At 37.9% G+C, this 26356-nt stretch overlaps 1 protein-coding gene across 1 annotated transcript in view; it reads left to right on the top strand.

Moving 5' to 3' along the window:
- The window catches only part of HS2ST1 (heparan sulfate 2-O-sulfotransferase 1), an 82594-nt gene extending 57287 nt beyond the window's left edge, over positions 1 to 25307 (top strand). Inside the window, exons 2-7 of the mRNA XM_082484399.1 lie at positions 6049 to 6287; positions 14118 to 14203; positions 17776 to 17914; positions 21823 to 21920; positions 23087 to 23244; positions 24279 to 25307. Coding sequence (XP_082340525.1) covers positions 6049 to 6287; positions 14118 to 14203; positions 17776 to 17914; positions 21823 to 21920; positions 23087 to 23244; positions 24279 to 24505 — 947 coding nt within the window. The 3' untranslated portion in view covers positions 24506 to 25307. The remainder of the gene's footprint in view (positions 1 to 6048; positions 6288 to 14117; positions 14204 to 17775; positions 17915 to 21822; positions 21921 to 23086; positions 23245 to 24278) is intronic.
- The last annotated feature ends 1049 nt before the right edge of the window (positions 25308 to 26356 follow it).

Here is a 26356-nt window from a genome sequence, read left to right as displayed (position 1 = left end):
CATCTCTCTAAAACCTCCTTTCAGGTAGTTGTAGAGGGTGATAAGGTCTCCCCTCAGCCTCCTCTTCTCCAGGCTAAACAACCCCAGATCCCTCAGTCGTTCCTCATAAGGTTTGTCCTCCAAGGAATTCTTTTATTATTTTTCTTAATAAAAATTTGGTACGATGGGGGTAAGTGTGCCTGTGTTGTATTGTTTCACACTTCAGTTGTATTTGCTTTATTAGTGGAAAGTCACTCAGCTCTGATAAACAGAGATGTTGCAAGAATAGCAGTTTGTATTTCTATCAAATAGCCAGCATTTTGCTTTCCTTGTTGCATAATGTTGATTGTAATATGTATATTTACATGTGCTAATGGAGAAACAGAATAGTTAATTATGATTTTAAGGATGGTCACTTAGAGATAGTTGTAAGGAGTCACACTTCAGAGAACCTGAAGTCCCCTGGACTGGTTTTAAGAGCACTGTAGTTCCCAGAGGAGGAAGGTAGGGTTTTACTGACACACACCTCCGGCCCAATGGCTCACCCAGAATTGCCTTTGAGAGTCATAAACATTCATTAATCAGCAATAAAGAGACAGCAGGCTTCATGGAATACTTTTACAGAAGAAAAGAAAGCAGGAGAAACCAAAGGCTTGCCCAAAATACATATTGGTCGAAGTTGTGAAGTTGCTAAAGAACCAATGTAGTGGTTTTGCTGTTAGTAAAACTTAAAACTAGAGCAAGATAGAGCTGTAAAGGTCTTTGAAAGAGTTGATATGTTAATACTGATACCTTGAACAAATTTAACCTTAGGCATTTTTTATTAATTCAGTCTATATTTTTCCTGCAGCTTTAATTGGGTATGGTGACACAAATCCTCCATTGGCCATAAATTGTCATAGCACCATTGATTCTTCCTCTCCTCCTCTCCATCCCTGAAGGACTGATACCCACATACAGCAGCACTGCTCTGGTTTATAAGTAGTATGCTGCTAAACAGCTCCCAGAGGAGGCCGCATTTCAGTGAAGGATGAAGGCTACATGTATATGGTGGGTGTATATAATTTGGAAATGAATCAGGACATTAACTTTGCTACATAATTATGGTTAATTTTTAAGCTGCTGTTCAGTTTTCATTCTTCATCAGAGGAGAATGGAGTCAATAACGAGTAGGTTTTCAGTCCTGCTCTAGTTCAGTATTTAGGCCAATCATGTGTTTAATGCAGCTTTTGGGCAGGGAATCAGCTTGAGAGCTGCTTGGTGCCTCAGGCTACCAGCTGCTTGCCTAATTGGCCTGGGGGCACAGTGGAAAGAAAGCTGAGACACCAAGTTGGCTGGTTTCAGTATTGTTCCCAACTGGCAGAAACCTGCTTATTGGTTTGAAGTGGCGTCCAGTGTCACAGATGTACAGCATAGATGTACCGTTTGCTCCGGGATGGTGCTATCCACACTAGCTGTCCAGTTCCTTCGCATCAAGTCAGTGTGAGTGAAGTTTGAATCTACATCTTTTTCTTCTGTTGGGCAACACTCGAAGGCTGCTGAGCTAAAATTTATTTTAAGACTGTGCCTTTCCTCATTTGAGTGGGAGGTTTCACAAGAAAGCATGGCAGGCGCGTAAGACACATTGAAGAGAGAGCCTAAATATTATCTGTAGATACATACAGAAGGAAAATAGACATAGAGGACAAAGAGCATAGTTTGGGGAAGTACAGCAATATGCTTTGAACTATTCTTCCAGATACTCAGTTAGCTTGACTTTGACAGTCAGTGAGGTTCAAACAATATCTTTCAACAAGAGTGGTAAGTGCCAAGCTACAGGGGAAAGAAGTTTCTGGTTTTGGTAGATTTTCATGTTAAGAAATCCCAGGAGGTTCTTATGCTTTTGTGAAAAAATATAAGAAATTTGAAATACTTGGTTTTGTTAACCTTTAAGTTGCTAAAATCCATGGCACTCTATTTTGTTTGAGAAGATGATGTTTTGTATGCAGTTAACACTTGGATTTGAAGTAAATGCTAATAAACTTGTTTTATTTAAGACGTTCATCTGTTTGAATGTGCAAGCAATGTAGACAAATAACTGCTTATGATCACAGTGATTTGTTTCTATAATTATTTAAATATTGTTCAGCTGGGTTTTCAAATGTTTTTATAGGTATGTATGTGTCTAGTGCATCTTCACAGGTGATTTTATTAGTTGAGACCCTAGCAAAATAGGGCTAAGCAATCAAACTTGGTCTGTCCATTTCTCTCCACATGGATAAACTGCTTTGACTTGAAAGGGCAGCGATCTTGAGAATAAATAACTCAATTTTTTCCATAATCAGTGGTGGCATACAGATTGAATGCTGATATTAGTGCTTCTGACAAAGGAGAATACATAACTTGCCCATTATATGTTATTTTCTGGAAGCATCTGACTGGCAAACCAACTTGTTGCTAGCCATGGTATTTCCTGGGATATTTTGCTACAAGAGGGTGCCTCAGGAAACATAAGTCATGGGAAGATGCTGGCAGTTACAGAAATGGAATAAAGGAGGATTTAAAAGAATGTATAGACAAATGGGTGAGAAAATAAGCTTGTTCTGTTGTTTACAAAACAACAGCTTCTGTCAACTGAAGACTTTCGGCAAATAATTCATCTGCCGGTAAATAACCGGTGTAGCAACCTTTATTATGCCGATCGTATATGGTACTGCCTATGTGCAAACTGTCCTTGCAGTTGATGAAAGCTTGCACGTAGGACAATGGCAGATGACAGAACAGTATTTTTCCCAACTGTATAGTAATTATATTATTCATTACAGTAAACCTAAACAGGCAGTAATAAAAAAGTGTGACAGAATATCTTATGCTTTGAAATTATCGTGTATTAGATTATTATGAAAAACTGTCTTGTATTCAAAGTACCACTTGCTTAAATGCTGCTTAGCTTTTTAAATTGATGTAGTTAATTAGCGTTAAACTTAGTGTGGACAGTCTTAAGCCAGTTTAGACATTTGGCTCTTAATAATTTTGCCTAGATGTTTTTCTTACAAAATCAAGTTTAAATAGGGTGCAATGAGAGCAATGAGACTGTAGGACATAGTTTTGTCCACAGGATCTCTGATAGGAAAGAAATGACCTAACTTGACATTAATTTTTTTCTAATTGATTTCAGTGAAACCTATCTAACCTTACATAGACAGGTTCTCATAATTGAAGTCAAATTTGCAGGGCTGTCTCCCAAGGCGATTTTTGCTAAACAAAATACACTTAATAAGTACCTAGCATCTTCCTCCTCCCCATCTTCCATGTAAAAAGTCATTAAAGCGTACGTTGCATTTTCTACTGTACTTCTAAAAACACGTAAGCAATGTTCATTTTTCAACCATTACAGGACTTTTACTTCCAGGATGATTAAAATTTTATAGAAGAGCAAATGAAGTAGTTAATAAAATGCTCATCAACTCCTCAAATTCTTTAACTGCTGATTAACAGAGTTATCGCAACGACTAGTCAGAGTTGCATCTCACCGTTAGTAGACCTCTTCCCCCTCCCCCAATAAATACATAAATAAAAGTTGTATAAATCAAATCATTTGCCATTTAACAGTTAAACTGAATTTTCAGAAAGTAACAAAGAAGCTTCCTGACTTCACAGGAAAAACTGCAAGCTGTTTATAACTGGGGAAAAAACATGTGTTTTTACAAAACTTGCAATTTTCCTTGCTGTCCTATTCATAGACTACAGTGAAATAGGCCATTAGCATGACTGACCCAGGTTAGAAGCTTTCAGGTGCTTCATCTGCTTCTCACTAGCTTTAGCTTCCCTTGCACTTTATATCCTGCACTTCAACTCACCTCTTGGTTTTTAACTGTTGCAGTTATTTCATAAAGGTGATTTCAGTTCTTCATCATGAAGATTAGTTTTCATTTTAACTTGAAGTTTAAAGCCTTCTTATTCTTTGATAATGCAGCTGTCGGTGTCCTTTGTACTCACAAAGGTTCTCCTCCTTGCATGGGTTATGGCGTTCCACTCTCACCATACAAAGTTGAAGGTGAATGTGTGCAATAGCCTTTCTTCTAATTGCATCTAATCATACATCTTTTATATCTTACATAGCCTTTAAAGTGCACTTATCACGTTAATTCTTGAATCATCATTGTTTCAAATATCTCATTAGAGGAACACTTCTCATCACTCTTATTGCAAATCATGTCTTTTTCTTACAAATGTTTACTTCCTGCATGTGAAGGGGGAAGCTACCCTCCAAACCAGCCAGCCCCATCAGCCCTGGAGTTCCGTGCAGTTATGATTCAAATCTAGCTGAAATCTGCTGCTCGGGTGTAGAAAATACAAATTAAATGTGTTTCATTTCAGTCTCTCTAGGTGGTATTCAGTATCCGTGTAGCCTTGGGCAGCCATGTGGTTAACTATGTCCCCTACCAAATGCTTCCTCTAATCTGTTACTGGCAGGAGGGGAGAGCTGCCAGTCCCTTTTCGTTGTAGCCATCTTCAGATAGATGAAACCTGAGCCTGTTGCCTCATCTCTTTCCAAAATAGGACGTTTGCCAGCAGTGATGGGAGAGGTAGCAAATGAGAAAGGAAGGAGCAAAAACTGTGACTGATGTAGTGGGGAGCAGCAGATGTCATGTGGAAAATTGAGATATACTCAATAAGCATTTTCTACAAACATTTTCATACTGATGTAACTTAGTTATGGGGTGTGAGATACGAGCATATGAGAGAGTGAGTGAGTTTAAGCTTTGAAGCAGTTCAGACAGATGGAAGTTTGTGGTTGAAGACAATTTATGTGGAATTACAGGCTAGTGGTGTTCACAGCTTAATGATTCTGCTTTAAAAGTGATTTTATGTTATAATTAAAGAGATGTGGTGAAAGAGAATAGAAGGAGCTGGATTACAGGAAGCAAGAGAAGTAAAGGCCAAGAGCTGCTGCCGTTAAAAGCATGTCATCCAGAAAGAGCTATACCTTGTGTAAGAACATAATACAGAGAATTACAGGTTACTCTTGTGGTACTGACTTCAGCTTGCACTGTTGGCCAACGCAGATTTCTTTGAATACATTATTAAAGGCAATATCACAATAAATGAATCAGAAAAGAGGCTTTGACATCTGTATTACAAATTGTATTAAAGTATATACTTATCTAGAGCAGAACAAAGCTGTGTCTGAATCAGCACAAAGTATTTGATATTCAGCAGCAGCAAAAAAAAATATAAAATGCTGTGATACTGTGGTTTTTTATTTTCAAAATAGGCTTTGAGCACTTGAAGCAGAGTTCAATTACTCAGAGTATTGCCCTTTGTATAAAAGGAAAATTGTTTATTTGCAATATACTCACCTTGCCAAAATGTCTTGTTCGTAGCTTGCTTTTCTATGTTTCTTTTTTATGTATTTGATGTATCTCAGTACTCGGAGATCACGCTTCACCTTAATGTTATCTGTTTCGTAAGCCTCTTGCTTCTGTTCTTGTCAAACTTGAAATTAATAAATCTGATTGAATTTTTGCAAACCCATTTATTGTAATCCTTTGCACTTGGGGCTTGTATCAATTGAAATAACAAAACAATGGTTTCATCTGAATTCCAGTGCCACTACACAGTTTAATTGACTAAATCTCTAGTGATAGTATTTCTGCTGTTTTCAGAAAATTCATATTCTCCAAATTGTTTGAGTTACTCCTCTTATTCTAATTCTTAAAGAGGTGTTTTATAGAAATTATTTGGGATATTTTGGGGATGTCACCATTTTGGTGGCACTTTATAGACATTTTTATTTAGCAGTGATGGCTTTCAGTAACATTAGCTTGAGTCATAGAATACAGTATGTGTTCCCTAAGTATATTGTTTTCTAGTCTTCGTTTTCTGTGTCAGACTAACTCACCTTTTATCATTCATACATTTTATAGATTAAGTTTCACTTCAGATGTGTCAGCAATACATATGACGGCAAGTGTTTCCTTTATTGCTGAGGAGTTACTGCTTTTCACTAGGTTATTTGCATTCTATGGTTTGAACTCAAAATTGGTGATATTTACATTGAAATTTTTTATTTGTCATCCTTAACAGAAAGAGCTATTGCAAGACATGAAGTCAGAGAAATAGAACAACGTCATACAGTAGATGGCCCCCGACAAGATGTGACACTGGATGAAGAAGATGATGTGGTGATTATCTACAACAGAGTACCTAAGACTGCCAGCACATCCTTCACAAATATTGCCTATGATCTTTGTGCAAAGAACAAGTATCATGTTCTACATATCAATACAACCAAAAATAATCCTGTTATGTCTCTGCAAGATCAGGTAAGCTGCTCCATTTGGGATGTCTTTATTAAACAAGGGGAAAGTATAGAAAACTTTTTTGCTCTTGTGAACTTTTATGGTCTGATAGAATTGGCTTTTATGTCACATTTTCCAATATAAATGAATTAATATTATGTATTAAATAATAGGTTTAGGTTTTTGCTGGGCTACTGGAGTAAGTATCTGTTTATTGGACAAAAACAAAGCTAAAAAGGGACACAAATAGGGCAGAAATGACCTTTGGTGTTATAACTGTAAAAGTTTATTGTATTGTCAATTGGCTGCCTTTTGGCTGTGTAATATTTTCCTGTCATCTCCATCTGCAGTGAATGCAGTCGTACGTGCTTTCCTCTCCAAGTAGTGCAGGCGCTGTGCCATGCTGTCAGGGGCTAGACTTCTGTCTTTGGTACTAGGTCTGGTCAGGTCTCAGAGGTGATAAAAAAACAGGTAGAAAGAAGTGGTTGTAAATAGCTTGCACTCTAAAGGATGGGTCACTTTGCATCCACTTAAAGCTAAAATTCATGTAGTCCCAGGTTAGCTACCACTGCATCAGGTGACGAGTAGTGAAAAACAGATGACGAAAGATCAATGCTGTGTTTTTCTTGGGTTGGGTTTTGTGAGGGAGTAGATTTTTTTTGTTTTATTTTTTTAAATAATATTTCTTTGGTCGATGTGAGTGCATGTGTAGGGAACCCAGGTCAGAGGTCTGAAACATCCTTATGTCATCCTTTCTGTACGTAAAACAAATGTTTCCAGACTTGGGTATGTACTACCGGTGGTACGCTGCTCATCTTAAGCTGATATGCAGCAGAGGCAGGAACTGTTCTGCATTGCAGGGTGTCAGTACTGAGGCTTCCAGCTCCCTTAAGTGCATGCCTACAGGCAGAAGCAGCTCAGCACAGCATCTGGAGTGGGGCGAGGAGAAGCAGATGGTATGAGCCCTCCGCTTTCAGCTCTGTATGTGGGAGAAAGATTGAGGTAGGCATCTCAGTGCAAGGGACATAGAGTGGACTTGAGGTGGGACTGGGAACCCGTTTTGTGATAGTGGGGTTGTGTTGCTGTTGGGTTTTTGCTGTTGTGAAATCTTTTCGTCAATATGAAGATGATATTGTCATACATGATTACTGAGATTACTAAGGGTAAATCTGGTAGCCATCCCTATAGTCTTGTCCGCTGCTTAGAACAAGTTCTAAAGACCGATGCACCAACAGCAGACACTTCAAAAGATTTAACAAACCTATATCTGTTAATTAAAAATCATGCTAATTAGTCATACTTAGTGCTGCGCACTTCCAACCACAGATTCTGTTTCTGTCAAGGTGTCTCTTTGAATTGTAGTGGTCTCTCCTGAAGGATAGAAGAGCAAGTCATTGATGGTATGAATTAAACACAGGCAAACTTTCCTTACATTTCTACTTTTGTTTGAATTTCCATGGTGGTGCAGATCCACTGCCCCCAAGTCCCCCGCCCCGGGCTGCCTTGCGATGTCAATACCAGCCAACATTGTTCTTGCTTTAGTTACGAAGGCAGTGGGCCCAACATTGCTCTTGTTTCAATTGCAAGTGCAGTGAGCTGGGACGATCTGACCTTGCCTATGCGGGCAGTGAGTTGAGACAATCTGGTACCTTCTTGTCCTGGTGGAAGTACAGTGAGTTGAGGTGATTAAGCACTCCCTAACCACACCTGGAACTCCTGATGCCTGGGAAACACACCCGAGACCCTTCCTGCCCAGTTCACGAGTCCACTCTGAAAGTTGCCACAATCATCTGACAAGAGTTGTGGTCACAATGGAGGAGTACTGACCAAAGTCAATCTTCTTGGGGCCCTATAACTATCGATCCTAAAGTGAGGTCCTTTGGAGCGCTCTGGGATCGCTGCAGGCTGCTACCCCATATTTCATGATGTGATTCAGACCGTCCACTGATAGAAGCCAATGAAGGGAGTAGTTTCAGACCATTCACTAATAGAAGCTGACGAAGGGATAAGAGCTAGGAGTTTCAGACTGTCTGCTGACAGAAGCCGATGAAGAGAAGAGAGTGTGTATAGATCCATTTCGATCATTGGGTACCAAAATTTACTATAATCTGCAGGAAACGAAACATCTTAATCATAGATTAACCTCTGTATCTGTGTGTGTGTGCATGTGTGTGCGTGTATGTGATTTGATTTAGGAAATTTTTGTTGAACCTTTAACTAAATCACTGTGTTTGGTTATAACAGATTGTTGATTATTGAGTAATTGTTTCCTAGAAAATAATATAATCTAATTTTGTGATTTGTTATAGTACTGTTAACGAACCTCAAACTACTCCTATTCCAAAGTCACACAAGACCCATAATCACGTGTTGAACCACTACACTGAAATCCCTGCACCTGATCCCCTTGGACATAAACCATTGACCAAATCTGGGACTAGGAGTGGATTCAGCCTCACCTAGACTCCTCTCAGAGAAGGAGTTTAGAAAGCAAGGGCGTCCAGTCTGAACCTCATGACTCAACAGGAGGTTTTCCTTACCCTTTTATTAGACATAAACAGTTGCCTTCCACATAGTAAGTAATAGAGTGAACCTTGCCATCTCTCTTAAGTCACACTTTTATACATTTATAATCAGTTTTCTGATGTCTTTGATGGGGGTTCTTTAAGCGGCCTTAAGTTCTCCACTCCCTTTGAGGCAATTTCATTCAAATAAAATTTGTTCTTTACTGACTTAGTTTTGTCTAAGAGAAACTCTCCTCCTCATCTTCCCTCTAATAATTACCTATTGAAAAATGAAAATCCATCAGTGCTGGGCACGTATACAATACTGGCAGTCCTACCTTCATTTGATATGATGCTATTGTCCAAGGTAGTAAGTTATGCTGTTTAATTAGACAGTTGATACTCCTCTTCTTCAGTAGCCATTAACTGGGAGATGCTGACAATGAAGACCTTTGTATATATTGCATAGTTGTTCAAAGAAGAAGAAATACTTATTTATCTTTAGTATATTGAGATAGCAACTTGCCATTGTAAGTCATAACAGACAATTCTGGAGATGGCAAGGGTGCGGAGTAGTAGCTGATGTAGGTTTACTCTTCGTGGGCTTGGATTTGCAGGCAATATTTACATGCCACCTTTGTCAGTATAGCTCGCTTGAGTACATTAGGTGTTTATGCACCAGCAGTAAAATACATAAACATATCATAGAGGCAAAATTGTTTTATCAGTGAAACTGTTTGTTAAAGCAAATCTCCCTAAGCAAGGTGAAGATTGTCTTGGCCCTGACATAAATATGTAAAATAGCGAGCCCTCCATTATGTACTACTTCTGCTGTGCTTTTTCCAAACTACTCTAATTCTGTAACGGATTTTAAGTTCTCTGTCCATATGTGAAACCTTTACTTTTTGAATGCAATCTGAAAAAACCCTGATTAAAATCCACTCCAAATATAATCTGTATCTGATTTGAGGTAATCCGATAAGAGTCCCTAATACATCCATTTTAGTTTCAGATGGAACTTGTCCCAGCAGCCCTCCTTTCTTTTGCAGCTTCTCTGACAGCAGGATCCTGGGAATTGCCCCTCTTTCCACAGGTTGGGCCTTTTCTTTGCAGCAAGCTGAGTGCCATGTTGCATTTCTGATCTGTGTGATCTGTAACAAAACCACTTGCTTTCATTAAATCAGAGTAGTTTTTTAGTTGGATTTTGTTTCTTGCATGTTTCAGTACTGATTGTCCCTGTATGTATGCCTTAGTTATGGCTAGTTGGACAGCGTACCAGACACACAAATTTTAGCTTTTTTGCTACATGGTGACATTGTAATCCAAAACATTTAAACCAAAATTGCTGTTCTGTCTTGCAGCATGTATTCTTGATATATTATTAGAAAAGGGGGTATGGAAACACATTCTCTGTACTGTTGTTGAGAACATAGAAAAACCGTGGTACAATTATCCACCATTTCACTCCCTCAGCTTGCGGTTTTCTGTTCCTTGTTTTTTTTCTCCCGCAGTTTCTCTCTCCATTTTTCTCAAAAGAGCAACCTGAAAATATATAATCTTGCTTCCAAATGTATTCTAAAACAGTGGCTTCTCAGAGGATAGCACACTTATACGGACTTTAGTAGTACTTCCTCTGCTGGTGAAGGTTTCAATGGCTGTCAGAAGTGGAACAAGTAAAAGGTTGCAGCAACTCGGTTAGAATTAGAAGTACTGTCATATGCTCTTGAGTATTTTAAAAAATTTTCTCTTGGAGTTAGGTGGCCTAGTGCGTACTAGTGTCCACTGCTGTACATGTGCCAATTGTATTTTTCCTTCTGAGAAAGAACTGTTCGTGCAAGGCAGGTATCCTGGCTCTACCATGGCTGAACTGGTGAGCTCTGTCTTTCCACCATCTCACAAAATTGCTTCTCAGCTGCCCTTGCCTTGCGCTTGCTTGTGGTTTCTCATGGCGTGCAGCCAAAGGTGTGCTGCTAGCTTGTTTCTAGCATTCCCGACCCTCTGATTTAGAGCTAACTAGAAGTTATTAGCTTGTGTGACAACTGGACAGCTAAGTTACTGATGCCTTCCTGCAGAAGGATTCCGATTCAGTTATCCCATTACGCTTGGGCTTTAAATCTGAAATTTCCTTTAATGAAGACCCTGTGTTGGTCTTCAGTCTTATTCAAGAGCCCTTTCTTTGTAGTTCAAATGGAAAATCCTGATGTGTCCTCACCGGGCTGGGCTTGTGGTATTCATCCCTCCAGATATTTGTAATTTTAAGTAAGTTCCTTGGCAATTGACAAACAAAACTAGACTATAATGACATGAAAAACTCGGGCTTTTTTGGTGTCCAGAAGTCCACATGATACCAGGCCACAGGCTAATCACAGAATCACAGAATGGTCAGGGTTGGAAGGGACCTCTGGAGATCATCTAGTCCAACAAACCCACCAGAGCAGGGTCACCTACAGCAGGTTGCACAGGATGGTGTCCAGGTGGGTTTTGAATGTCTCCAGAGTTGGGAGACTCCACAACAATGACCATACCACCTTTTGGGGGCAGAGGGGGTGGGGGTGGGTGTGAAGGATGTAGAGAAGAGGGATCGATGGAAGCAGTTAGTGGACAGAGTTTACAGCTTACAACATCACTTTGGTTTGCATGCACAGATTTCCCAGGGCTTTTTGCTCACACCAAGTATGCTGGGTTGGGGTTTGTTTTTCTTTTTTCCTTTTGACTCACTGGGACTTGTTTTAAATTCTTATCGTCCTAGAAACTGAATGTATTTAACTTACCTTTCAGGACATCTTACACCCCCAGAGTACGTTTGATCTGGCTTTTTAATTCAGTGAAGCTCAGCTGATTTCTCACTTACTAAAGGCTGTGAAGCAACTTTGTAGCTGATTATATAAAAGCACCATGAAACAACTTCACAGGAATTCCATTCACGTCTATCTGAACTTTTAAAGTAACCTCAAATTTTATTCAATTGGGTTCAGAAGGAGAAGCTTGCGCGGTCTCTTAAAAGCTCCAGTATCTGCTAAGCCCTGAAAAGAAAGGTAAAATTAATCGTATTTAACAGTACGAAGCAGCAAGCAATATTCATCTCTGCCCTAAAATGTATGAATCCAGACTCATTAGGCTGCCTGTGACCTGTTACAGTTCTGATTTTTGGAATGCTGCAAACTATGTGTGTGTGTGGGGGGGGGTAATAAATCTCTTGCCTGCAGGCCTAGTTACAGGTGTTAAAAACTTAAATTCTCAGGGGCACAGCATGTTGCTGGTCCATCTTAAGGCAGATGTAAATGTCACAGCTGTCTTATAAAACCTTCCTAGCCTTCTCTTAGCTTGCCTGGTGTTAAAGATAATAAAAGGCTAGAACATCAGTCCTATGTTCATAAAAATTTCCTTAGCAGACAACGTAATTGTATGACAAAGACAATAAAGGATTTTTTTTAAACTACTACTGGAACATCTAAGGTTTGATGTCAGATGCTGGCATGGGGATCAAAGACAGAAGTGACCCTTGGAATTTTGCACATAACATTACCCTGTGTCTAGTCCTAGTCTATCAGAAACTGAAATCTAGCTAGTGCTAGATTTCAGAAAGCCTGTTCACAGAAATGTAGCTGAAATGTATGCTTTAATATGCATGCTGCACTACACGCAGTAGGTAGCATAACTGGTTTACTTGTGGAGTTGTGTCAACCAACTGTGACATTTTGGGGTTTGGAGGTGAGGGAAGGGAAGATGATATATACTTTGCATTTAGGAAGCTTCTTTCTCAGGTGTAGAAATATTCACAGTGGAGGCTCTCCATGAAAACATCGTGTTATTAATTTTTGAAAGGTACAGTCAATGAAAGTGTGGTTTGTTTCAGTAAAGGTAGTTCAACTGGATTCAAAGTCACATAGATATATTATCAGTTTGTGCTGTGGACAAAATCAGACAGAAAGCCAGTGCAGTTTATGAAACACCATTGTATAACATTGTGCAGTGCTTTTCAGCTAGATTTGCCACAATTTTCATGTGCAATATATGGTTTAAATTGTGAAATACCACAGACTGCGAAACCTGTACACTAAAAAAATTAGCACTGCCTGTTATTAAAAAGTAATATCCATTTCTTTTACCTGAGAGTCCAAGAGCCAGTGTTTGACAAAATAAGTAAAGATTATCAACCTCCTAAATCCTAGACTACATGTTTTGCACACTTAAGAAACAGCAGCAGGCCAGACTTGCCTCTTAAAACCCTCAATTGGTTTGCTGTAATAAATATCATGTTTCAGGACACTGTCAATCCATTAGACCTTACACAATGTTAGTGTGTTGTCTTGAGCACTCAAACTTTCCTTTTTTGACTCTCTTGTCTCACCTCAGTATCTTCGTGGTTATCTATGTCACTGTATAACAGAAAAGATATTGCAGATGTGCAGGGAACGCTATCTTCTAATTCTCAGCTTCAGAAATGGCATATCATTGTCAGACAGCTCAGGCAGTACAAATTTATCATCTTTTCTTTATTATCCAATTCACTGGTTTTGAAATAGCTTTCAGAGTTAAATGCTTTGATGTTAAAATATTCTGTTCATCTAATAAAGTCAAGCTATATCAGGATTTGCATGTCCCACTTAATTTGATCATACTTCCTGGTTTGGGGCGTGTATCTTATTTTGTTTTTATCTTTGAAATGTAAAGCTATTCCTATTTTTGTGAAGTTTGCCAATAACTGCTTCATCAGCCCTTGTTTAAGGGCTACTTCATGCTTTAACCTGGAAGTTTCACTGAAAGATTAAGCTTAAGGTAGCTATTCAAAATGCTAAACTATAGATCTAATTTACACTGTATACATTTATAGAATTTCTGGATTACTCATGCATTGCATTTAGGGCTGGGGGAGCAAATGAACCATCAGATTTGTTTGTTATGTCCCAGTAAAATAGGTCTAAGAACATGCTTGTTAATCTCGCACACTTCTTGAGGTACTAAATACAGGTCAAAGGTGTACTTGCATTTCTACTTATTGCTGAGGGAATTCTGCATTCCTTTCAAATTACAAATAAAATGGACTGACAAATATTCAAATGTTTGTCTTGCTAATGTTTTTGCGGTAGCTTTCCTTGAATTGCCCTTCTGATTGCTGTATTCTGCTTTTGTTTAGTTTCTGATCACTAAATTGTGATGATCTAAAGTGAGTCATGTGTATGCTTGCAGAAGTCTATTTTAGCTGGCACAAATTCTTTGATGATATTCAAAATAGACTTTTTTTCTAATGCATTATAAGATTTTACTTGCAAACCAGAGAACACCATGTAAGCGGTAACTTACTGTGTTCCAGCTGTACAGAAACATTTTCCGCTGTCTACTTTTGCAGGTCCGATTCGTGAAGAATGTGACTTCCTGGAAGGAAATGAAACCAGGATTTTACCATGGACATATATCTTACTTGGACTTTGCAAAGTATGTTATCCTTGAATTTAGCTGTTGAGTAGCATAGTAGTTTAAGTTGCTTGGCTCCAGCTGGGATATTAGTGCCCTCTAGTGGTGAAAGTCTGCCAACTGCAGTTCTGAAAAATTCCCGCACTGAAATTCCTAGCGTGAGCAATATTTGGTTTTGATTTTCACAGTTTAGTCTGTCTTTTTGCATGATAAAATGTAGCTGACTCCATTTCAAAACCATATATATGCTAGGTTTAGTATTCCTTGTCTGAATTTTACAAGCTTGTTTTACTGAAGATCTTGGCTTTTCTCTGGAACACTGGCAATTCTGCCTTGGGATTGGCTTCCAGTTCTGGGAAGTTTAAGATACCTGTTCTCAAATATGTATCATATAACAAGTAATAACACCTTCCTCTTAAGTTATGTAGTTCTTCTCTGTCAGAGTATACTTTTACACTTTATTAAAATATTAAAAGATATATTTTAAACCAGTTTTCTGGCCTATAGTAATTTGACTTGCTGTAAAAAGCATTGAAATACTTCTTGTGGAGTTAATGCTGCTATTTCTAAAGTTAATTTAAAATAAAATGAGGTAAAAATTCTCCTAGTGACTTCAAAGGTTCAGGATCATATCTGTATTCCCACTTCCACATGTTTCTTTTCTTGTCTTATTTTGGCTTCTGGATCTAAAGCAGTGATCCTCAGTAGCTCAGTCATGTGAAACTTCCCCTTGAACTTGCAAGTCAGTTTTGCTTAAGATACTTACTAGGCAGTGCTGCTTCTTGCACTTGCAGCATGTGGCAAATGGTTTAAAGTGGAATTTTCAGATCTCAGCGTATTTGACTGCCCAAACAATAGTAACTACTACTTGTACGTCTTGCTGATGGTCAATCCTCAATAATGTTATGCTTCTATGTAGTAAACAGTTATTTAATGGAATGAGTTTTTTGTATGTAAGAATTTATTTTAAGTCATTGCTTTTAATAATTCATTCTATTATGTACACTGATTTTTTAATTCCAGCTTTTTAATACAAAGAATGAGGAGGGGAAGTGAGAGCTTCATAGATTCCCAGTACAGTGTATTATATAATAGAAGTATATAATACAATATAGTATATAATACAATAGAAGCTGGAAATTACTAGTGGCACCGAGTAAAAGCTTGAAGTTTACCAAAAATAACAGGCAGGAAGTCTTAATTGCAAATCAATCAATAAAATAAAATATCAAATTTCATTAGCTTCCTTTCTGTCTTTTTAAAGTTAAAATGCCACAACATTAATAAACCCTTGAGCAGCTTTCTGGAACAGCAAAGGTGAATGTTATTTATACATTACTCACTTCACAAAGTGAAAACATTTTCAGACACTGGAATTTTTTAAACTAAAATAATTATTTTACATCTAGAAAGCATATAAGCAATTTCACAGATTCCTTTCATCTGCATCTTCCCTCCAGGACTGTGTTATCCATGTGTTTGCTGTTTGTTATCCTTTCACCTAAATGATTAATTTTTTTCCCACAAAAGCCGCTTTCTCATACTTTGGGGTTTCATTATTAAAATAATATCTTGAATACTCTGGTTGTGCTTAGCAAGACCCACACTTTTAAAGCTGTGAGGTATGTTCTTGTAGTGAACATTCTTGTAGTTAAGAAGTATAAAATATTTCAGAAAAGTCTATGTCTGCTTATATGCAGACCTCAGACTTAGGTCCACTGCCAAATATCAGAAGTACTTCTTAAAATATGCTGTAGCTTAAAGTACTGGATCCAGTCGATGACTTATAATATTGAGGACAGGTTATCATAACTCATCCATGTAGAAATTACAGCAATAGAAGTTTAATTTTTTTTTTCCTCTTTCTTTAAAATTTCTGATCCACCTTTATTCCCTATTTGCTCTGGTAAACAGTTGGAAAAAAAGTCCTTTGACAATGCAATTGCCAAATCATTATCATTATTAATAAAGTTACAACAGTAAGTGGCTTATGTTATCTTAACTGAAGCTAGTTTTGTGAGGTCATGTGCAAATCTGTATGAATGTACAATCCAGCACAAACATTTCCCTTTATTTAACCCACAGATACATATTATTGGTTGAGGCTGTTAATATATCAAAATGGTTGGTACAGCCATCTACAGCACTTGCAGTAGAGTCTGTAGAATGGGACACACGTGCGTGTCTCGGGCACTTCAGTGGCCCTGAAAGAGATGCAGTTCAAAGCCTGGACTTTGCATCAAAATTGTTGAAACTTTCACGTGCTCCTCTTTTGCAGACTTTGGGGAATAAGAGCTGGCATACAGACGGATGTCAGCAATGCTGCCTTTAACTGCTGCAGTCTGATTCATTGGTACTCTGCTGGCAACATCTGAAGAATCAATTGGTCTTTCTGTAGCCTTTAACAATTTCTGTATCTGTAGTGCTGGGCTTTTGCCAAAGTAATGCCTTTTAATTGGTGTTTTTTTTTTCTAACTTCCTCTTTTCTGCTGCTTATTCTATGTTTCTGTTCTTCAGCTTTTCAACTTAAGATTCCTCCTATAAGGAGTATCTGGTATTATAATTTACAGAGTACCACTTTACCATAATGGTACTGCACCTTAAAACTACAAGCGCTCTCTGTTTAAGCCAAGTTAGGAGGCTTGAATGACCCTGTGTCAATGCAGAACACTTTCCCTGTTTGTGTGGGAACAGGAGAGTTTTTTCTCCAGCTCCTAGCTTTACTTCAGGGCACTTGACACATTTGCAATTTCCATTGTGATATAGTCTCTTTAATATTTGGGTACCATATTTATTTGCAACAGTAATGTCTCAAACGGAAAAGAAAATAAAACCGAGAAATGCATGGTAAAAGCTGTCTTGAACATAGATCACTGAAAGGTGGCATTTGCACAGAACGGTTTTGGTGGTTTAAATCTTTCTGGTGTGTCCCATGAGCTTACCACCTCATTTCATCAGGCTTCCTGTTTGTACCACAGTAAATCAAAATTTGCTTAGGGTAAATGTCTAAGGAAAAATTTTCTATCTTTAGATAAAGAAGTTAATATGGTTACAGATTCTATCTTAGGCTTATATTTAATAAGCATAGCCATATGGATTCAACCCAGGTAATGGATGGGCTCTGAGCTCTGTCTTTCTTCTGTTAGACTTCATGTCTCTGACAACGGGAGACCTGCCAGGAAAACCGCTTGCAGCATTGCGTAGCATAGTTCAGGAGGGCAGGAACTCAACATCAAACTTCCTTGTACTTATTATTAACATGTACGTGGCTGCTAGACTAATTAAGGCATTTCTAGAGTCAGGATGGTTGTATAAACATTTTTAGTATCTATTGTGTGAGAATATTTCAGTTTTGTTTGTTTCTCTAATAAAAAAAACGTAAAATCACAATCCTTGAGATTGAACTGACTTTCACATCCACATAACGCACTGGATATGGGGATGGGAGGAAGTGATCATTAAACTTCCTCTCGCCATCATCTTCTCTGTGTATAGATAGATTTCAGTTGTATCAATAGAGACAGTCTTTTAAGTATTAGATGAGAAGCTTTGATTTGGCCTTTAAAAGATGTTTTTTTCCTCTTTTACTTCAGATTTGGTGTTAAAAAGAAACCAATTTACATAAATGTCATAAGAGATCCTATAGAACGACTAGTTTCTTATTATTACTTTCTGCGCTTTGGAGATGATTACAGACCAGGGCTACGGAGGCGAAAACAGGGGGATAAAAAGGTAAAGTACCCTTTATTATATATGTTGTTCTTATTAAAATTAATGTGAAAACAATTTTTAAAAACATCCTGATAAAAGCTGAATAGTTCTTGTATCAGCTGTGGTGATGATGATGCCTTTGTAAGTTATTCTCCCCTTCATGTCCATACTGGGCCAGAACGTAACAAAGTATGTTCTTTGTAACCTTATAAATTCACTTTATGTTGCAATTTGTTAAAAAAATTAAATAAAATAGAAAAATGTTTTCAGGTATCCAGAGTTGTAAGCCAAGTTAAGCCTACCCTCCTATGTAAGGAATCTCTATCTCTTCTTGCTGAAGACTGAGAGATACATTTTTCACCAAAAGCTGTAGAAATGCTGATGCTTTGGCTTTGATGTTTGTTGGCAACATGGATGGTGGGATTGAGTGCACCTCCAGCAAGTTTGCTGACGACACCAAGCTGTGTGCTGTTGTTGACACGCTGGAGGGAAGGGTTGCCATCCAGAGGGACCCAGACAGGCTTGAGAGGTGGTCCTTTGCAAACTTCATGAAGTTCAACAGGCCAAAGGCAAGGTCCTGCATGTGGGCCTGGGCAATCCCATGCACAAATACATGCTGGGTGGAGAATGGATTGAGAGCAGCCCTGTGCAGGACTTGGGGGTGTTGGTGGATGAGAAGCTGAACGTGAGCCAGCAATGTGTGCTCGCAGCCCAGAAAGCCAACTGTATCCTGGGCTGGATCAAAAGAAGCATGGCCAGCAGGGTGAGCGAGGTAATTCTACCCCTCTACTCTTCTCTTGTGAGACCCCCATCTGGAGTACTGTGTCCAGCTCTGGAGCCCCCAGCATATGAATGACATGGACCTGTTGGAGCAGGTCCAGAGGAGAGCTATGAAGATGACCTGGAGCACCTCTCCTATGAGGACAGGCTGAGAGAGTTGGGATTGTTCAGCCTGGAGAAGAGAAGACTCCAGGGAGACCTTATAGCAGCCTTCCAGTGCCTAAAGGGGGCCTACAGGAAGAATGGGGAGGGACTCTTTATCAGGGAAGGTAGTGACAGGACAAGGGCTAACGGTTTTAAATTTAAAGAGGGTAGATTTAGATTAGATATTAGGAAGAAATTGTTTACTCTGAGGGTGGTAAGACACTGGAACAGGATGCCCAGAGAAGCTGTGGATGCCCCTTCCCTGGAGCTGTTCAAGGCCAGGCTGGATGGGGCTTTGAGTAACCTGGTGTAGTGGGAGATGTCCCTGCCCATGGCAGGGGACTTGGAACTAGATGATCTTTAAGGTCCCTTCCAACCCAAACCATTATACAAATCTGTGATAAACACCACGACAACTAAATAATCATGACTACCCTTTTTGCATGCCCCCCATCACCCCCATCTGAATAGTGTTTTTTAAATACTGGGAAGAGACCACTCCTCTTTTCTTTCCAGGTGATAACTGCTCTTCTGTTATTTAGGTTTTGGTGCCATCTTCAGCTACTGCATTTTAGTTCGTCCAGGCATCCTACAGCATAGGTAGAGGAAAGCTTCAAGCAGAACAGTAATTAAAATTATGTTTATAAAATGTATTTCTGTAGACTGGCTACAGAGATGATTTGGTGTTACGGGATCATAAAGGCATTTTTAAAAAGGGAGACAGGATGTCATATTTTGTAACCTACTCTGTTCCTTTTCGTGAGGAGCATGATTTGGTTAGTGGAATTCCTTCCTGGTAGAGACGGATAGGTTAGAAAGCTCAGTATGCTACATAGTTCAAGCTGTTTATAGGACTTAATATTTATTAAAAAGAATGAAATTTAAAAGTAGTGGTTTATTTTTTAATTATAATCTGAACAGGTGGTCACTGGGAAACGTTAAGCCAAAATCCCAAATGCTTCTGCTTGGTAGACTGCACTTTAAGTTCTGAATTACTGGGAGAAGTTGAAATGCATTCCTATTTATAATGTTCAAAATGCATTGCATTAATAATTTGATGTTTTTCTACTCGTGATGCTTTTTTTCATTTTGTCACTAACATACCACTTTTTTTAGGCCTGAGACTTGGTTGTTGCCATACATATTTAACTTGTCCTGTAAGGATCTCTAGTTCATTTGAAGTGAAATTGATTTGATATGCCAAGTGTTAGGGTTTCTTTCATTTATATCAGGTAATACTATTTTTCCATGGTGTTCCAAGAAAACTGTACATATATAGATGGTGTCAGTTTTACATACATTCGATATAAAATTCAGTAAGTGCAATAATGGATTGACCTAATCGCAGTGTCTATAACACTAATATCTATACTAATCTGTGTTACAGTAGGTTTACTAAGAGCTCTTCAAATGAAAAGTAGAGAAGGTCAAAAATGCAATCTTTCTAATGGAAGTCAATTGTGCCTTTACTAAATGGAAAGGAATCTCAACATACTTTACACCCTCACCCCTTACAAGTCCTTACTGCAGCATTTCTATGGAACAGGTCTTCATTCATTTTCTGTCTATATCCCTGTGCTTCCAAAGTTATAGATAGCTTCCATCCAAGAACACAGTCTGTAAAGACACGTGTTTCTTATAATAAAATCGCTGGATGGCGTAGTCAAGGTAAGTATATCAGAGGAAGTGGGGATGAAAGCCTGTCGTATTTACTTAAAAAAATACTTCCTTGCTTTTGCATATTAACTATAAAATAACCTGCAGGTATAAGCAAAGAAGTCTTTCTTTTGACAGATCCTAGTTTGTATTTAGTATTTACATTTATAAGTTAGGAGCTGCATTTAAGCAATTTAGTTCTTAGGTAACATTGATGTTATAAAGTACTCATGATAGATCAGTGCAGGATTTCTCTAGAGAGCTCTGCTACAGAAACCATACCAATGTCTTGTTTTCCTAGTAATGCTGCATTTTTATCAGTGATATGTGACACGTATGAGCTATTCTAAACTCAAAGTGCAATGTGAACCAAGACACCACAGGCTAATCCCTGCTTTGGGCTGATATCAGTAAGTTTCTTAGATTATCTCATAAACTTGACCTCAAAATAGAAGCAAAGGACATTGTTCTTGTTCTAACACCGAATAATTAAGCAAATGTATTTTTACTTAGTTGTTTTGGACAGAAACTTGTAATTATACCAAAGAAACAGTCTAAAAAGTTGTCATGTGATCACTTATTTGCTGATAAATATTTTTTTAAAAATCTATCCTAGATACATGGCTTATATCTCGATTAGAAATATCATAAATACTTACTTTATGGTGACTGGGTAAAATATTTACAGATTTTTTTACAATGCTAATTGAGGTCTTCTTTGTAACTGTGTTACTACAGTTGAAACTTTGTGTTGCTACGGCTGTCCATCCATGTAGAGTGATGTTGTATGGAATATTCTGTTATGCAGGGAACAACTTGCTTGCAGTTTTGATTGCCAAAACCAAATTAGCCTCTGAAATGGCAGTTATTTGTCATAATATTTAAAATGTAATAGAACATTGTCTAATCTAAAACACAAAATGCCCAGTGTTCTACGGTTTAAATATCCAGCTGTCCCAGCATCACACAAATCCTGATGGCATTTGATGCTGTATCTTTAGTGACTTTTGTAAGGCAAGAATAATGACACCAACACTTATCGACTGTTTACTTGTTTTGATTTATAGTCTTTATCATGGTTATATCAAAGGTATATCAAATGTATCAGGTAAGATCAAATTGTTCACTAATTCTAATCATAAAAGACTCTCCAAGTACCATTTTAATTGGGACAAATAGGTCCTCCTAATAACACTGTGAAAGCAAGGCTTGAAAAAATTCCTTTCTTTTCTCTTTCACGTTATGTCTTGTGGGCTTTGGTCCCCACTATGTTTAGCAACTAACCAGGTTGAGATGTTTGATACATATACTAGATTTTAAAGCTCAGCTCAATTTTGTCTTTGTTCCAGACCTTTGATGAATGTGTGGCAGCTGGAGGTTCAGACTGTGCTCCAGAGAAACTCTGGCTTCAAATTCCATTCTTCTGTGGCCACAGCTCCGAATGCTGGTAGGGAGATAAACGTAGCTTAAGTTGTTAGTCAAGTATATCAACGATGAAATCTAAACTTAACAGATTTGAATATGTAGCACAGTTGGGGAAAGTGTGAGGGACTGGACAGAGTGAAGCAGCAGGTACTTGAATAATGTATTTTCTTTTGAAGATGCATTTTACTGAAACAGTCTTGCAGTTTTTTGAACAAGCAATATGTTAGAATACTGTATCAGCAGTGCTACGAGGGGAAAACAGATGTTTTCAATTTTAAAAACAATTTTTGTAGATTTGGAGTCTTGGCATTTCAGGCTACAATATCTGTCTTTCTGAATGGAGATATTTTGTTCAAGCTCCTAGATTTTCTGTGGAGAATAAAATAATTGAGATCAGAATAAATTTATTTCTTAAACCTTTACCAGACATTCAGTAGTCAATGCTACTTAGAAACTGAAACAAAAGTAAATAGCATCCATCTGTCAATACTGCACGGTTTATAACAATGGCACAGACTTTAAAAAAACTGTAGCAAACAAAAAAAAATAGCAAAGTAAAAGGACATAGATTATTTGATTTTAAGGATTCTGAGTGAAATCAGGGGCAATTTTTTGTCAAAGGTACTGTTCATCCAAACATAAGCAAAGTAAAAGGCCACTTGGGAGCTCCTCTTTCAGTGGCTGTTGGTCGGTCCTATCTACACCTGTCTAAAGTTATAAAAAGGAGGAAAAAATCCTGGTTTAATTTCTGTCTGTCGTTCAGTAGGGAAGTCCCCCCAATGACGCAATGACTTCCTAGTTCAGAATTAGGCTTGTAGGATGCAAAAGGGAAGGTGTGTTCTTACCAGAACCATTTCTGGTATCTACTGTGAAAGTAGATACTGAGTATTGACACTGAGAAAATGTAAATCCTCCAAAAATTGCATTAATAGAGACAGTAACCGTATACACACATGGGTTTTTTTTGGTGGATGAGTTATTAGTCAAAACAACTAGAGGAGGCAAAATTTTTAGATAAGAACACAGATGAGAGAAACTGGAAAGGGAAATGGAGTTAGGAACAGTTATAACTTGAAATGAGTCTTGCTTTTCCTATACAAATGTCCTGTTATGAAGTAATCTCCATCTAGGGACCAAGGATTGTTGGCTGACATCAGAACTTGCTGTAATTGTTCTCTGTCATTTTAGGAATGTGGGAAGCAGATGGGCTTTGGAACAAGCCAAATACAATCTGATTAATGAATACTTCCTAGTGGGAGTTACTGAAGAGCTTGAAGACTTTATCATGTTATTGGAGGCGGCTTTGCCCCGGTTCTTCAGGGGTGCCACGGAACTGTACCGTACAGGTATTTAAATGGTTGATTTCCATGGATTCCATGGATTTTTCATCCTCTTACCATGTTTTTTAATGTGAGTTCATTAGACCTAGATGAATAGTTTTGAGTCTCTGCCAGGGTTGCCTGTCAGTTGGCTGACGTTCCTGCAGAAGAGGCAAACTCTTTAAAAGAGCCTCCATACAAATTTTTGAGGGCAGCCCAAGTATCTTCCTGCCTTACACAAGTTATAAATATTTAAGGTTGGGGTAAAGGCAGTTGTGTAGGTATACCACACTTAAAAAAATTGTGGCAGGTGTTTATCAGAACATTTTTGAAAGGTCTTGCAGAGACAGTTTTCCATTTCCTCAGAAGCCCTGCTGATGAAATTAACTGTGCTTGATGCAACCTGGCTGGCTGTGCAGAAAGGCCCAAAGGATAAAAATGCAGAACTACATGTTTATCTTCCTGGGGTCATAATAAGTCGTTTGTTATATAGCTAGTAGCTCGGTTTCTAGGAGGTGGCCATGCAATTTACGATGAAGAAAAGGTCCATCTTAGCAGGGCTTCTGTCTGCAAATAGAGGGGAAAAAGAGTCTGATGTATAGAGCCTGGATAGCAACAGATAGCACTTCTTAGGAAAAATGCTGTCATTGTTTTGGTCATCTTTGTCTAATGAAAGAAGTCTCGCTCTGCGGTTTGTAAAATTTTTTAACATTTGATATCAGATTAACATCTAAATAATTAATTTTGAAAGACCAATCTTGCTCTAAGTACATTATGTGGAGTAATCTTGTTCCTTAAATGAAGTGTTCGTTCCCAGGGTTTATTAAAGTAAGGAGAAAAAATTGAAAGAACTGATGCAAAATTCATTAACATTTAGTGAGAGAGACTGCAATTTTTCAAACCCCGCATGTTATGTTAATAAATTCTGGATAAAATTCTGTCACTTCTAATGCAGTTTATCAACATGCTGAAAGTATAAAACTCTGTAAATAAAAGGGCTGTAAACATTTTTTAATCACGTGAACTTTAAAATGAAGCTATTGCTTTCATTTTGCATTTAGGAAAGAAGTCTCACCTTAGGAAAACAACTGAGAAAAAACTTCCCACAAAAGAAACTATTGCCAAGCTACAACAGTCTGAAATCTGGAAAATGGAGAATGAGTTCTATGAATTTGCACTGGAGCAATTTCAGTTTGTCAGAGCACATGCAGTTCGGGAAAAAGATGGAGAATTGTATATTCTGGCTCAAAACTTTTTCTATGAAAAGATTTACCCTAAATCAAACTAAGAACACTATATTGTTAGATTTATGGACCTAAATCTTTGGTTGCATCATTGTCATAATCCTCAGCCATGGAAACTAGATTGTTTGTAGACCTCCAAGATGTTTCTTTATAGATCTGAGAAAAGTGGGCTGTGGATCACCTCCAGCGCGTTGGATACTGGCTAACTACGTTGGTAATCCAGAAGCAAAGGCTTCGTTTCTTTTAACTAATACTTTCCGTGGGACTTAATATCCTTTACCTGAAGAAATCAACATTTTAATTCGGAGCAATTAATACACAGCAGTTCTAGCTGAAAACGTAAACAAACAAAAAATGCTTCTGTTGATGCTCTTTTTAATTTTCAGAGCAATTTATTTTCATTTATACTTCTGTGAAGAGGAAATAATTTGTCCCAGCTTTCAACATGGAAATTTTGGTTGTATACAATATTGAGTAGTGTTAATAACTGGTTGACATCTGTGCTTTGTTTTTGTGAATCATGTCACATGATATTAATTGGGATGGTTAATCATGTTCTTCTGAGAAATGCTGCTGCTGCTGAAATTGCCCATATTTACATATGTGGTTTTATTAAAAAATTACAACTAATCTTAAGTGTTAAAACATCATTTCCACGTTAATATTGTAAAAAGTTAAAGAAGCAAAGCAGTGGGGGTTTTGTTTTGTTTTTTGTCCCCACCACCACTGACTGAGGTTGGGAAAACTACAAAGAAAGTTGGTATTGTCTGCAGTTCTAGTTGATCCTTACACAGTGGTATAAAAATCGTAAATTCAGTATTCAGTTTCTCCATGGATTCTTTGTAATAATTGTAAACTGAGGTATTGGTGAATCCATATTATGACTCCATTAGTGAGCTGTGGTATGGTTAGGGTTTTCCTACTACTTCGATACTTTTACCTGTAGAATATTTTTACTAAGGTGCTTTATAACGTGTTTTAAAGCATTGCATTTACAAAAGGAGTAAAATGCTGTAAATACCGCTTATTTTATGTATTTGGACCAAAAGGTTTAAAGTAACTAGTTTAAAGTGGGTTTTTTGCACCAGTTCTGTTACGTGTGAAGTGAAAAACATCACATCTACTTCCTGGTTAACTGTTGGACATTGCTGAAATGCACCTCAGTGACCTCTCTGACTTCAATATCAGAATGTTGTCCAGGGATTCTCTTTACAGAAATGTAGTCTTCATCCTTTTATTATGGTAAGAGGACAAGAAGAAAAATGTCATGTGTAGTCTGGTTGAGAAAGATTCAGTGACCTTGATTGACATAATTGTATTTATGTAACTGCCTTATGTGACTATTGTAAATTTGTGAGTTGCCATTATTGACAATGTGAAACACCTGGTAGATGAAGTAAATTGGAATTTCAGAACAGATGTTTGGGGCCACTGCTTTATAGCAAATGGCAGTGGAGAACTACAAGAATTTGTTTCCTCTTGAATTTTCTTAAAGAGCTGAGTATTTACACATCTTACACTTGCCTTTTCATAAAGTGCTTTTCACAGGGTTTGACGGGGGAAGGCACTGAGGAGACAAAGTAAGGAATGGTGGTAAAGGTTTAAATTCCTAAGGGATGATGCTGAAGGTTTAGTTTAAAATTACCAAGTGGTGTTTCTTTAACCAGCTTCTTCTTGCAATGAAAACAAAGGAAATGGAAAATGGTCTGTGAACTGGATGTCTGCAGCCAAAAGCAACAGCCCAATTACAGAGAGTATAATGAGAAACTAACAAGTACATCTTGCATTTTCTTTGTTTTCTTGTTTTTTTCCATTTGGATTTTAAAAATAGATCTCTTTGTTCTTCCCAAATAATCAGGGAAGCTCCTTCTGATAGCTTACCGTTTATATAGCAT

Source organism: Vanellus vanellus, assembly GCF_965231255.1.
Source record: "Vanellus vanellus genome assembly, chromosome: 5".
Lineage (NCBI taxonomy): Eukaryota > Metazoa > Chordata > Aves > Charadriiformes > Charadriidae > Vanellus > Vanellus vanellus.
Note: the sequence above shows the minus strand (reverse complement) of the source record. Positions and strands in the feature narration are given on the sequence as shown.